Here is a 14,207-nt window from a genome sequence, read left to right on the forward strand (position 1 = left end):
CCATACTTTACACCTTCTACAAACGATTCCATTTCTAATCATTCCTCTTGTGTTGTTGTGGTTGTTGTGTACTATTGAGTCAGAACTGACTCACAGCAGACCCTCCAGTGAATTTTCAGACACTATAAATCACACAGGAGATTTCTCATCTTTCTCCTGCAGAGCAGCTGGTGGATTCAAACTACCTGTCTTTGAACTGGTAGCACAACTTTACACACGAGATCTCCAGAGCTCTCCCTTCTACAGTTCTAATGTTCTCTATTTTTCTGCTGGGTACAAAAATTCATTGTAGCTACAAAGAACTCAACAGAAAACACTCAATATTATAAGGTTTATTAGCGAAGTAACTGGTTAGGTGTGAAGTTCAGAGACACTCAGGATATAGCATCAGTCAGAACAGCCTCTTTTCAGGCATGTTCACAGTCAGGCCTCTCTCTGGCTCTCAGCTTCACGACCTTGACCTCTTCCCTCCTCTGCCAAGTGCTATAAAGCTCCTCCAGCTCTAGCAATTACACCACTTCTGGCTCTATCAATGCTTTGGCCTGAAGGCATTCAGCTCTGGCTCCCTAGGATGGTACTTGGAAGACTAGCGTACACCTGACCCAAGCCATGGTATTTTCAGTTGCTTCACAAGCAAGTGAAATGTGTACAAATAAAAAATGAGGACTGAAGAAGAACTGATGTCTCTGAGCTGTGGTGATGGTAAAAAATATTGACTATGCCATCAAACAAATCTTAGTAGAATACTGCTTAGAATGTGAGGCTGGTGAGTTGGTGAGTGTCACGTCACATTATTTTGGGCACCATCAGGAAGGGCTGGTCCCTGGAGAAGGACACCATGGTTGGAAAATAGAGGGACAGAAGAAAGAGGAAGACTTTCAGTAAGGTGGGCTGGCACGGGGGCTGCACTGAGCTCAAGTGCAGCTGTGGCTGTGGGAATGGCTAATGTCCAAGCGATGTTTTGCTCTGCTGTGTGGAGAGTTGCTAGGAGCCGGAGATGACTCAATAGTAGCTAACAACAATAACGACAACTGGACTGGCAGAGGTGAGAATAACCCCCAAGACAGTCACCCAAAAAAAACCTTCCAGGATGGGCTTAAAGTGACTTCTATAAACCACTTTACTGCCCAAGATAGATCACATTATAAAATAGATAGTGACACTAGCAGAATAAAGTGCTCCCTTAAACAATAGCTACAAGGGACCAGTCAAAATTTATTCAATAATCAAAGAAAAGAAGGAAAGGAGGAGAAAGGAAGGTGGAGCAATGAGACTAGAACAAAGACGATGGAACCAGCGAGAACGGCGCATAAGGTAAAACTGTCACCAAAGGCACAGGACCTTGTGCACGAAAACTGTTCAAGGAGAGCCTCATTTTCTGCATAAACATTCACTGAAAACAGAGAAAAATATTTTTTAAAAACAAAACACTCTAGGGGAAAATAAATAAACTAAACTTATGGGAAAGATAAAGTGTGAAAAAGTATTTTAACAACTTTGTAAGTAAACCAGGATAAGATAAAAGTTTTCTTTAAAAACAAACAAAAAGCACTCCAGGGACATGAAACAGATCAATGGCCACTTGGGGAGAGAACTTTCTGGATTGATGTGAATGTAACAGACCAACTGTGGCTGAGCTTCCATGAGTGTAAACATTTATCAAAACCATCTGAGCCATACACTTAAAGCTGCTAAATTTGATTCTATGGTAATTAGACTTCAATAACACTGGCTGAACAGAACTGGAAAGAAGTTACTAAAAAATGCCAACTACTTTTCCAGAGGGGACATATGACTAGCCCATAAACACATGAAGAGAAACTCAATTTAGGGGAATACAAATCTAAGCCATGATGAGATGTCATAAAGTCTACCAACATGGATGGTAGGAGAAGACCTGAAAATATCAAGTACTAGTGAAGACATGGAGAAAATGGAACCCTGTGCATTTTGGCAGAAAACAAAAATGATGCAGGCTCTGTGGAAACTGGGCACTTCCTCAAAAAGCTAAACATAAAACTACCCCCATCGTCCAGCAATCCCAATCCTAGGTTCACACCCAAAAGACCTGAAAGTAGGAATTCAAACAAGTACTTGCACCCCAATGTTCACTGACACATATTCACAAAAGTCAAAAGGTAAAAACAATCCAGGCAGCTATACACAAGGAGATAAACTGTGCTGCTGAGCTAGATTAACTAATTCATGGCCTTTCTTGCTGTGGCCTTATAATTCTCACCAATTATTATCTAGATTGGGCAGGACTATGCAAATAATGTACTTGTGCCCCACAAAGAGGATTGGATAGTTTACTAATAATGCAAATAAGATGCAAGGAATATGACAAGGGTGGGGCCATGATGTAGGGAGCCCTAACAGGGGGACTTGTCAGTTTAGTCATCCCACTAGGCTTGACCTGAGCCATGGATAGGGGGACCTGACTACCACCAAGAAGACATGAGATCAGTGTATATCCTTTGGACCTGTGGACCTTCTAAACCCAGAGGATGGAGAGCTGCTGACAGTAGAGACAGCAAGAGATAGCAAGAAGCAGTAGTAGAGAAACGACAGTAGCAGAAGCAGAGCTAAGAGACTCAGGAGATGGCAAAGTGGGCTACTCAGTCCATGAAACAAGAAAATTATGCCTCTTTGGTCAGGCTTGCTAAAGAGCTTTATAACACTTGTTCAAGCAGGGCCACAGCTAGGCCAGACCAAGAGGCTCAAGGACCCAAGGGACCCAGAGGCACAGCGAGAGGCCTGCCAACAGGCACTGCTCAGGAGAGGCTGTCTCCTAACCTGTATGTAAGCTGTGACTTCCCTGATAAACCCTACAACCATGCTATGTGTCTGAGAATTCTGTGTGGCAACTCCAACGAAGTACTGACCTCAGCAGAGTGAAGTAAAAAGCCTCTCAGTAGGAAGGAGTGATGTCAGAACTGATGAAGAGTTAGGGGGGACGGTATGTCTGATAATGATTCTGCCCCCTGGCGAAGTTAGAGGAGGTCTGTAGTTCCCATTCTGCAGTTTTTAAAGAGTTTTTTACAGTTATCTACATATAATAGAACAGTCATCTAAACTAAACTCATAGCCTTCAAATCAGAACCTACTCATAGCTGACCCTCTAGTGAGTTTTCAGAGGCTGGAAATAGCACAGGAGATTTCTCCCACAAAGGGACTGATCGATTTGAATGACTAGAGAGGTCCACAGTGCAGCTCCCTATGGATTCTGTCACCAGAGCCCCCTCTGAATAATGGCTGTTATTCAGCCATAAATGGAAATAAAGTTTTGATATGGGTTAGAAATTTGATACATGGAAGAAGCTTGAAAACATTATGCTGAGTGAAATAAGTTAGACACAAAAGGACAATTGTATGAGTGCACTTAATGTAAACTGTCCACGGGTCTCTGGTGATACAGTGGTAAGGAGTTGTGCTATCAACCTAGAGACAGACAGTTCAAATCCACCAGTTGCTCTGTGGGAGAAAGATGGGCAGTCTCATCCTGTGTGACTGATTGTCTCAGAAAGCCTGCTGGGTCAGTTATTACTCAGTTCCAACTTAACAATATGTAACAACAATCACCACCTAACATTCAGAAGAAGCAAATGAACAGAGAACTTCGTAACGTGAACTTATGCAAGAAACAGGGTCTTTGCAGATGTAATTTGTTAAGGTTGAACTCTAATCCAGTGATATGTGTCCTTGTAAGGAGAGGACACAGAGATGTAAAGACAGCAGCCATGATCCATAAGAAGTGGAGTGAGTGCTGAGGATTACTGGCATTCACTAGAAGTTAAGGGAACAGTTAGGAAAGATTCTCCCCTACAACCTCCAGAGACAGCACCTTGATTTCAGACTTGTGGCCTTCAGAACTGTGAGATAACAGCTTTCTGTTGTCCAATGTGTAAGGCTTTCTTTACAGCAGTCCTGTGACTCTCATACCCAGTTCATTGAGAACTTCCCACAGCTCAGGGAGCTCGGGCATAATGGGTAAGGAATTGCAATGTTAACCCAAAGGGCTGATGGTGTGAATACGCCAGTGGCTCTGAGGGAGAAAGATGAGCAATCTCCTCTCATGCAATTTACAGCCTCCAACAGCCAGTCGGAGGTCAGCTATGAGTCAGTCCTGACTTAAAGGCAATGAGAGGGGTTTTCTTATCAAATCGCTGTTTTATATACCAAATGATGTAAATAGCAGCAACTTCACATAGGTCTTTAAGTGGTATGGAGGATTTACACCAAAGAGACCAGTTTCTCTCAACTCTCACTGCTGGCCAGTGGGGAAGCAGTGAACTGCATGGGAGGAGATTGTCCATCTTTCTCCTGAGGAGCTGCTGGTGGATTCAAATCAGCAAAGAGGCATCACTGTTGGGTTATCAGTTCAACTAACTCTATGGACTATGTCCCCAGAGCTCCGTAAAAAGACCACACGCAAGAATTTAAAGTTATTGGCCTTACTTCAGTGACAAAAGTGATGTACCAGATGCCAGTTAGAAGGGCAAGAATTTAAATTTCTTTTTAAAGGCATGCCGAATCTGGGCAAATCACTCAGTAGGATGTTTCTTAAAGCCCTGTGTTCCAGCACACAGGTGGACACATATACACAAAAACATACATCCATAACCGGGACACAACTGCTGCAAAGCTGAAAGACACCAGTAATGAGTCAGACCATGGGTTCAAATGCTCACTCTCCCATCTCTCCAGCAAGACCCTGGGCAAGTTACTAAATTCTGGAGTGGGCTGAACTATGTCCTGCCCCCAAAGTCTCTGGTCCCAGTGACTATGACTTATTTAGAAATAGTGTCCTTATAGACATAACTCATCAAGTGTCTTGAAATGAGATTATCCTGGACATAAAGGTGGGCCTAATCCCAGTGTCTGGTGTTTTTCTAAGAAGACAGAGGACACAGAAAAGTAAACCACATGAAGATGGCAGCTGAGGAGAACAATGTGTCTATAAGCTAATATGCACTGTGTCCACCAGAGTCTGCCAGATACAAAGGAGGACCCTATCCTATAGTCTCCAAGACAGCATGGCCCTGACTCACAAAACCCTGAATGAGGGCTTTTCACAACTCTGAGAATTATATATACACTTATGGTCTTATCAGTCAACCAGTTTGCAGTACTGTATAATGGCAGCTCTTAGATACGAATACAATCTCTCTGCGTTTTGTTGTTGTTGTTGTTATGTGCTGTTGATCTGCCTGTGACTCATAGCAATCTTATATACAACAGCCCTAAACTCTGCCCTATTCTATACCAATCTCACCATCTCTGACACACCCACCCTCATTACCCCAATCACTGAATCAACCCATCTCATCAAGGGCCTTCCTCTCCTGCGTTGTCCCTCCACTCTCCCAAGCATGACATCCTTCTCCAAGGACTGTTCCCTCCTTGCAACATGTCCAAAGCGTGTCAGACGAAGCTTCAGAATCCTTGCCTCCAAAGAGCCGCCCAGTTTAACCCTCTCCAGGGTGAATCTGTTTGTTCTCTTAGCAGTCCATGGTATAGTCGATATTCTTCTCCAACACCACAGCTCAAAGGCATCAACTCTCCTTCGCTGATCATCCCTAGTCGTTGTCCAGCTCTCTGATGCATAGCAAGTGATTGTAAAGCTTGGACACAGTGCATGGCAACATTGAGACAGGAGTGCATCCATGGCTTTCCATTCAGAAAGTCTTCCTCGTCCTGTGAGCTGAGGTCTTATACTTGTTTTAATAATAGGAAGCTAAAGCATAGAGACCATGGCATTTGCCATTATTAAAACAAGGATAAGACCTCAGCTCACAGAACGAGGAAGACTTTCTGAATGGAAAGCCATGAATGCACTCCTCTCTCAACGTTGACATGCACTGTGTCCGAGCATCCCAACAGTGGTGGAGATGGGAGACTCAACTCTCTACCAGCAAGCTCATGGCTTAGGGGTGAGCTCTTCTAATTGTCAACCTACCAGACATTTTAAAAGCAGAGCAGCAGACCCAACCGTGACATCATACAAACCCTCCACTCTCCCACCACAGTCAGTTCACCAGCACAGCTTATTGTACTGATGTCTCTTGAGGAAAGGCTGGTGACGGACAGAGGAGAGGGTCAGCGTGAACCACATACCATGGGTGCCGGTGCAGGCCTGCTTCAGCATTGGCTTATCCATCTTCTTGGCATAGAAGGCGGCATACCAGACCCGAAGCTCAGTGCCGGGCGGGATGTCCCGGGAGGTGGTGAAGTACACGTCGCTGTCCTGCTGGTAGGCAGTCAGGTTCTGGTGCTCATGCTCCACCGCTGGCCGCACCAGCATCATCCAGTTGCAGTCGTCCTCGTTGGAGGTGTCAAAGCAGACAGGGTGCCCATCCTTCTGGAACACCTGAGGGGTGAGCACAGCCACGAGGGGGCCAAGGAGAGCTGGTTACCAACCAATCTGTGCGTCTGTATCAGGAGTGCTAGGGAACCATCCGGATGGTACCATAGCAGGGTCCACGCCACCCTGTGTATGGGGGCTTGTCAGTGTCTCCAGTAACAACTAAAAAGATCACTGGGAGACCATTAGATGGGTCACTATGGTTATGATCAAGGAGGAAGCAGTAGACAGGACAAAAAGTCACTGGTCCAAATCTGGACACCTGAATTCTATTGCTGGGCTACGTAGGTACCCAGACACCTGAATTCTACTTCTGGTCCAGGTGGGCATCAGGACCCCAGAATCCTACCCCTGGTTTATTACAAGTGTGCTGGATGACTTAGCCCAGGTCTGCTGCTGTATACTCACCTATATTATAGAATTACTGCTTTATAGATTCAAGCAGACATGGAGCAGAAAGAAGCACTCAAATATTTTGAAATTCACAGGAACCTGATAATGACGATAGGGGTTTTTTTCCCCTAATGTAATTCCTTCCCTTTTTTCTGATGTAATTACTGCTTCCTTACTGTAGGAAGATATTTCTCCTATCCCCTGAAACTTGACTCCCGAAGACCCTAAGACAGTGTAGGGGTGTGGCTTTGCTGGGCTTAGCACCTGGCTATATACTAAGGAGTTGTCAGTTCATATCTACTCAGAGGCTCCTCAGAAGAACTGCCTGGTTATCTGCTTCCAAAAGACCATAATCTTTGAAATCCTCATGAAGCACGGTTTCACTCTGAAAGACCTAGGGCACCATGAGTTGGAATAGAGGGGGATGTGCTGTTGTTGTTGTTATCTGCCATCAAGTTGCCTAAGACTCATAGCAACCCTAAGTATAACAGCTCTGAAGCCTGCTCTATCCTAAGCCAATATTCTTTTCTCTGACACACTACCCCCATTACCCCAGTCATGGAGTCAATCCATCTCATTAAGGGTCTTCGTATCTTGCACTGTCCCTCTACCCTCCCAAGCATAATACCCCTCTATAAGGTCTGGTCCTTCCTTGCAACATTCCCAACAAATGTCAGATGAAACTTCAGAATCCTTGTCTCCAAGGAGCAGCCTGGTTTCACCCTCTCCGGGATGAACCTGTTTGTTCTCCTAGCACCTTGGTATATTCAATACTCTTCTCCAGCACCACAGCTCAAAGGCATCAATTCTTCTATCATCCTTAGTCATGGTTTAGCTTTGCTATTAAGTAAATACTGCCCCACAAGTCTTCACAGAGCCTCCAGATTCTTATTTTAGGTTACCCAGGAGAGCTCTGGTGGCATGGTGCATAGGGAGTTGCAAGTTAGACCCAAAGGTGGTGGTTTGAATCCCCCAGTGGCTCCCTAGGAGAAAGATGGAAAAATCTCCCATGCAACTTATAGCCTCTGAAAACCGACTGGAAAGTCAGTTATACATACATTCCAGCTGATAATGAGAGCTAAGGGCATGTTGAAGTTTATATACATTTAGTTTTTCCCCAATCATAAAACTAGAAAGCTGTCAATTCTAACCATGGAGTGCTCTTTAGAGCTGCAAAACTTTGTACTATCACTAGATTATCTTCCCTTTGCAAAACACCTTCATTTAGAGGGAGTTTTTAAAAGAATCATATACCACAAGGGATGTGAAAGTAATCATGATGATTCACTCCTCCAAAAAACTACGAAAATCAACACCTCATGCAGCCTACAGTCTCCACATCAACTGTGAGAAATCCAAAATCCACATATGTGACCTAATTCTCTTATACATATTTTAAATTCTTCTTTTAAAAAAATTTATAATGTTAAACATTACAAAACATCGAGTTAAAAAAAAAACCCATCAAGTTAACACTGATTGTTTCATTGCATAAAAATTAAGCTAAAAATAATGAAACATTTTCTTGGGAGTTAAGTAAAACTACAATATTTAGGACCATTGTCAAAACATTTCTTGAAACACAGTACCCTTCAGAATTCATGCAGAAAAGGGTGAGGGGATTCACCAGGCTTATGTTACTAAAAGCTTTTGCTTTCTAATCAATACTTAGTTACCCACAGGATTTCCAAGCCTGGGGTATTTACAGAGGCAGACTGCCTCAGCTTTCTTCTGCAGGATGGCTGGTGGGTCCGAACTGCCAATCTTTCAGTTATCTGCCCAGCGCCTTGATCACAGTGCCCTGATCACAGTGATTCCTGTTTTTATTAATGGTGGTGGGATAATTTGAAAAAGGATAGCAAGAATATTTGCATATGATGAATGCAATCAATGTAATGGAACTATACATGTAGAAATTACTGAATTAGTGCACGTTTGATTATGTATATATTCACTACAATAAAAGCAAAAACGAACAAAAAAATCACTAGGGTCCTTATGCTCATGTTGGCATCAGTATTTACCTTCAGTGGAAATGCAGATTCTTTCTCCCATTTGGCAACTCTCCTTGATTCAAATGGACCAAACTGGGTTCGCTTGACAAGCTGCGTTACAGCAAACACTCCCTCAGTTCCATCCTCCAGCCGTCTGATCTCCAAGTTGGAAGGAAGGGATGATCTAGGCATGGAAACGAGTGACAGGTTCATGGTTCCTTAGACCTGAGGCAAGGGGTGGTCTCTCACTCACATCTTGGCATCAGACCATGTAACTCCAAAGACTACTCCTAGTATCTACGGAAAGTCAAAATGAAATCACTAAAGAAGATAAAATAAAAACTTCCCTAGTAAGTGGTAGCTCAGCGGTGGACTCCTCATCTTCATGTAGGAGACCTGAGTTCAATTTCTGGTCAATGCACTTTATGCACAGACAGCACCCATCTGTCAGTGGGAGCTTGAGTGTTGCTTTAACCGTGAACACTGGGTCTCTGCTTCAAGTTTCTGGGTATTAAGAGTGGAGATACCAGGTCATACAGTGATTTTCTTTTTAGTGTTTGGAGGAACCACCATTCTATCTTTCACAATAATGACAAGGGTTCCAACTTTCCCCTAATCTTGCTAGTGGGAGTGTAAATGGTCTCTTACGGTGGTTTTGATTTGCATTTCTCTGACAATTCATGATGCTGAGCAACAAAGCCACATGTTTATTAACCACTTCATTCTCCTCTTTAGTGAAAGGTCTGTTCAAGTCCTTTGCCCATTTTATGACTGAGCAATTTGTCTTTTTGTTGTTAACTTGTGTGTGTGGGGTGTGTGTGTGTGTGTGTGTATTATGAGATCATTGTTGGATATGTGGTTTCCAAAGACTTTCTCCTTCTCTCTTTGGTTTTTTGGTAAAGTCTTTTGAAGAACAAATGTTTTAAAGTTACATGAGGTGTCATTTATGGATTTTATCTTTTGCAGTTTGTATTTTTGTTATTAGATAATCCGCTGTTGAGACTCTGACTTATTCTTCTAAGAATTTTATGGGTTAAATGTGCACATGTAAGTCCTTAAACTATTTTAAATTTGTTTTTTGTGTATGATGTATGGTATATGGTATAGATCCTGTTATATTTTTCTGCATGTGAAAATAAAATCTTCCAAGTATTACTCATTGAAAATATTCTTCTTTCCTCATTGATAGGACTTGACATCCTTCTTAAAAATCATTTGATCACAGCTACATCAGAGTTGCAATGGCTGATCCTTTGGAGTTAGATTGTCAGACCTCTTTTCCAACACACCTTTGGTTGTACCTGAATTTCCAACTTTTGGCTAGTAATTGAGCACATTAACAGTTTGCACTACCTTGGGTCTCCATTAATCTTTTCACATTTTACATATATCAAGCATGATCACATATAACTAATACTTGGATGGGAAAGAATAGTTAAGTATGCTTTATTATCAGCTAAAAAAATTGGAAGTTTGAATTCACTAAGAAGTGCCTTGAAAAATGGTCCTGGTATTCTGCTTCCAAAAGTCAGAAGCTTAAAAATTGCAGACATTCTACTCTGACATACATGGGGTTCCCATGAGCTATACAGAGTTCGTATACACCACAGCAATCTGTTAGCAACAATCACATAAAACAGTCACTACAACTTTACAAGGGTATCATTACATTTCCCAGTTTACAATGAGGCAACTAAGATTCAAAGTGGGGAATTGCTTCAACTCCAGCCAAGGGGCAGGTCTGGACTATCACCTAAGCCCCTCCTCCCTGAGGCAAAACACCAGCCAGAAGGTATAAAATGGCACAACCACCTGAAGAGACCAGACCAGTCCATAAGTGCCCATTACTACCTCTGCAGATATTTCCCCGGGAGCAGCAATGGCTCTCATTGGTACCTACACGGAGATCCAGGAGCTTGCTTCAACTCACTTTGTCCATGGCGTGCCTTAGCCAGTTGGTCAGAGCATGAAGAAGATGGGACAGGGCTTGTTCATCTAGGTAGTACTAGATGTTGTTTGTGGGGTTGTTGTTAAGTGCTGACGAGTTGAGCACAACGCATAGCAACCCTATGAACAAAAGACCTGAATCTTGTTCTATAACTATTATCGTTTCTCTAAATTCATAGTTTCTGGAGGCATATTGTTTAGGAAGTGGCTGCCCCTCCTGCTTCTAAGCCTGTCTTAATCTGGGAGCTCCACCAAACACTGTCCACCATAGGTGACCATTATGGCATTTGACACACCAGTGGCACAGTGTTTAGTATCACAGCAACCCCAAGTTACCTCAGTAGAGCAAATTGACAGACCAGTGCTGTACCATTTAGAAGAATGTTCACTCTAAACACAATTAAAACCAGGCTTGAGGGCCTGTGGCCCTCTGGCCCAACTTATTTTTCAATATCCAGGCCTGTGCCCCAGGCCCTGATTGGCTCTTAAACAAGAGACTTCTGGCCAACAGCTTGTTATTAGCCAAATCAAGCAAATCCAGTCAGCTAACACAGTTGTGAGTGAAATAAAAACAACTGAATGGTCCACACCTGATCTTTAACCACTGTGAAATAACTGTTTCATAACATACAGCCTAGACCATCAAAACCAAAGAGGCTTACTGCACAGGGCGATGGAAACCACTAACACCAGTTGGAAGCTTATGACAGGTATTTTCCACTCAGATTCTTCAGCTCGTTCTGCTCTTCTGCAGACAGAAAGGCCACCAGGTTTTCATTTTAGCTAACATAAAATAAAAACTAAAAAACTTGTGTCTTTAGAGATCGGAGGTACAATACATTGGTCACAGCCACCACTCACCTTGCTCGGCTTAAGACAAAGGAGTCCTTGACCATAACCACTGGGCCCAACTCAGGACATTCGGAATCATGGTACTGGCTACAGTCTTCACACCCTGAAAACAGACATCAGAGTACTGTGGGGGGAACATAGCCCAGAACACCAAATGCCACAAGGGAAATGCAAGGCGGATAGAGATGATCAGTGGCTGGAACACAGTCACACATCAAGACCATGGAAGGCTCAGCTGGTAGAGACATGTGTCAGGAAAGCTATTCCTCCAGGGGTCCAAATAAACAGGACCTTTTCCCTGAAGAGGAACACCAGCTAAAGGACTTTGGCACATTTGTGAATGCTATATATGGTATTATGAATGGCAACAGTGGGGAACAAGATCTTCCCCCAGGAAAGAGGGAAGTGAAAATCCATTAGTGCCAATCTGCTGTCATAAATCTAACTCAACACCCTCTTTTCAAATGCTAGGTTTACTTCTCTGAAGCAATGGCTCGTCCCCAAGAAAGTGTCCTTGGCCAAGAGTTCTGAGAAAAATTATTCCGTCAAAGTTACACTCCTATAGCCCAGTTCTCGTGTAATAAATCTTTTTTTTTTAGCAAGCAGAAATCGTTTTAGCTTTTAAAAAGAAAAGAGGTTATAGCTTTCCTGTATTATATGAACAAAATTTGAGCATAGCTCTGAAGAGAGCCAAGGCATACAGCTTTATTCTAGGACTTACAAATGAACATGATCTCTTCACTCCCATCCTCCGCCATCGCCAGTGCCTGTCAGGACACAAGAGAACAAAGAATTAATGAGAAGCCTCTGCCCAAATTCTTTTCAAAGACAATTCCTACCAAAGGCCTCCCAGAGCTGGTTCAGGGACTATCAGCTGGTATCACATAGACAACATACTGGGGTATTATCTTATTGTGAGTTGTAGCTAAGGGACTTGCATGGATATTCTCATCCAAAATACTGATTTTTTTTTTTTCCCAATTGTCTGAAATTTCTATAACCTTGCTCCATGGATGGTGTAGAGCAAAGCCTCAAACCATTTCAACACTGCTCTTGCAAGCACTATAGGAATGCACAGGATCACTTCAGACCCAAGCACGCTGGAATATACTGATTTTTTTAAAGGCCATTTGTTTAAATGACCTCATCTCCAACAAGTCTTCACAAATTAAGATTATCATCTTTTCCTATTAGCCATCATTTGCTCCTCATAAAATCTTTCAGTTGCTAGTGAGCCAACTTCCATTCAGCGTGACTCCACTTATGTCACAGCAGAACTATTCTCCAAAAAGATTTTCCATGGCTGAGTTTTCAGAAGCAGACTACCAGGCCTTTTTTCTAGGGCATCACTGGGTGAACTCAAACTTCCAAACTTCTAGATAGCAGGTGAGCACATTAACTATTCGAGAAACCAGGGACTCTTAAAATACATATAGCACCATTTCCTCCCTAAAGTCGTTGTCCTACTGAGTACCTAAGGGCCAATTCCACATGCCTTCCACTCTCATTCTTTCCCCAGAAACTTAAAGAATGAAAAGCAGGTGCTGTGAACCCCAAATGAAAATTCAGATTTGCCAAATTCCCATATTGGTGAAAAGGGAACAGAACTGCAGGCTACTCTATGGGACCATGAATGAGCCGAAGGGAGACAGGCAGAGGTAGGCATCCCAATGTGTCCTTACCATCCCAAATACAAATAACCATGCCACTGTTCTCAAACTTCACATGCAAAATAGCACAGTCATTTCTTTTCCTCAACTTTCCCCTGCTGCAGAAACTTACTTCACAAGAGAATACTTATTTAACAAAAATGTCTCTCATCCAATAAAATTATAATTTAGGACTCTACTTTGGATAGTAGGAACACTTGGTTGCCTAGTGTTAATATATTGTGCTGCAATTTGGAGGTTATGAAGTTTGAATCCACCAGCTGGTTCACAAGAGAAACATGAGCAATCTCCTTCCATATGATTTACTGCCTCTGAAGACCTGCTGGAGGGTCAGCTATGGGTTGGTTCCAACTTGACAGTATTCAACAACAAGAACAACAACAATATGTGCATGATCCATCTACTCTTTCCAGACACCAAAGGTGGTCAGTACGGCAGCACAGGAACAGCAAGTAGATCCCACAGCACAGGGTCCACTGAAGGGTGATGGATCTGAGAGCTGTCAATGAGGTATTAACTTTAATAAGATTTTCTAAGAGTCTGGGAGACCCTGTGCTCTCTTGGGCAGGAACTCGATCCACCAGTCACTACAGCTTAAAGTTAACTACAAAAGACAGCCGGTTTATAAACAGTAAATCCAACCTCTGACTGAAAATAGATAATGATGCTGATTGTACAAGTACAATGAACATATATAACAACTCTGAACTGTACAAGTGAGGTTTACTGAAGTTTGGTTGTCTATATATTTACCCCAATCTTTTAAAGGGTAGAAAACAAAACAAAATTTTTTTTTAAAAACCTGTGTACAGATCACAGTAGATTATGGTGTTTATAAAGCTGGTCAGAATCAAAGTATGTGTATGAAGATATCAAGGATATGAACATGTACGGCCAAACACAATCAATAAGAGTGCATCTAAATTCCAAAATCAATCTCCATAATAGTCTATGTGTTTCCTACTGCCAAAGGGGCCCTTTAGAGTA

At 42.6% G+C, this 14,207-nt stretch overlaps 1 protein-coding gene across 2 annotated transcripts in view; it reads right to left on the reverse strand.

The window, feature by feature from the left end:
* Positions 1 to 14,207, reverse strand: part of PRDM15 (PR domain containing 15) — a 137,736-nt gene that overhangs the window by 72,342 nt on the left and 51,187 nt on the right. For both annotated transcript variants that reach the window (XM_006898386.1, XM_006898385.1), the window contains exons 2-5: positions 12,272 to 12,317; positions 11,560 to 11,653; positions 8,782 to 8,935; positions 6,118 to 6,370 (exon numbers count right to left, since the gene is read on the reverse strand). In XM_006898386.1, coding sequence (XP_006898448.1) covers positions 6,118 to 6,370; positions 8,782 to 8,935; positions 11,560 to 11,653; positions 12,272 to 12,308 — 538 coding nt within the window. In that variant the 5' untranslated portion in view covers positions 12,309 to 12,317. The remainder of the gene's footprint in view (positions 1 to 6,117; positions 6,371 to 8,781; positions 8,936 to 11,559; positions 11,654 to 12,271; positions 12,318 to 14,207) is intronic.

Source organism: Elephantulus edwardii, unplaced genomic scaffold (genome assembly GCF_000299155.1).
Source record: "Elephantulus edwardii isolate Elephantulus edwardi_28Jun2011 unplaced genomic scaffold, EleEdw1.0 scaffold00228, whole genome shotgun sequence".
Classification (NCBI taxonomy): Eukaryota; Metazoa; Chordata; class Mammalia; order Macroscelidea; family Macroscelididae; genus Elephantulus; species Elephantulus edwardii.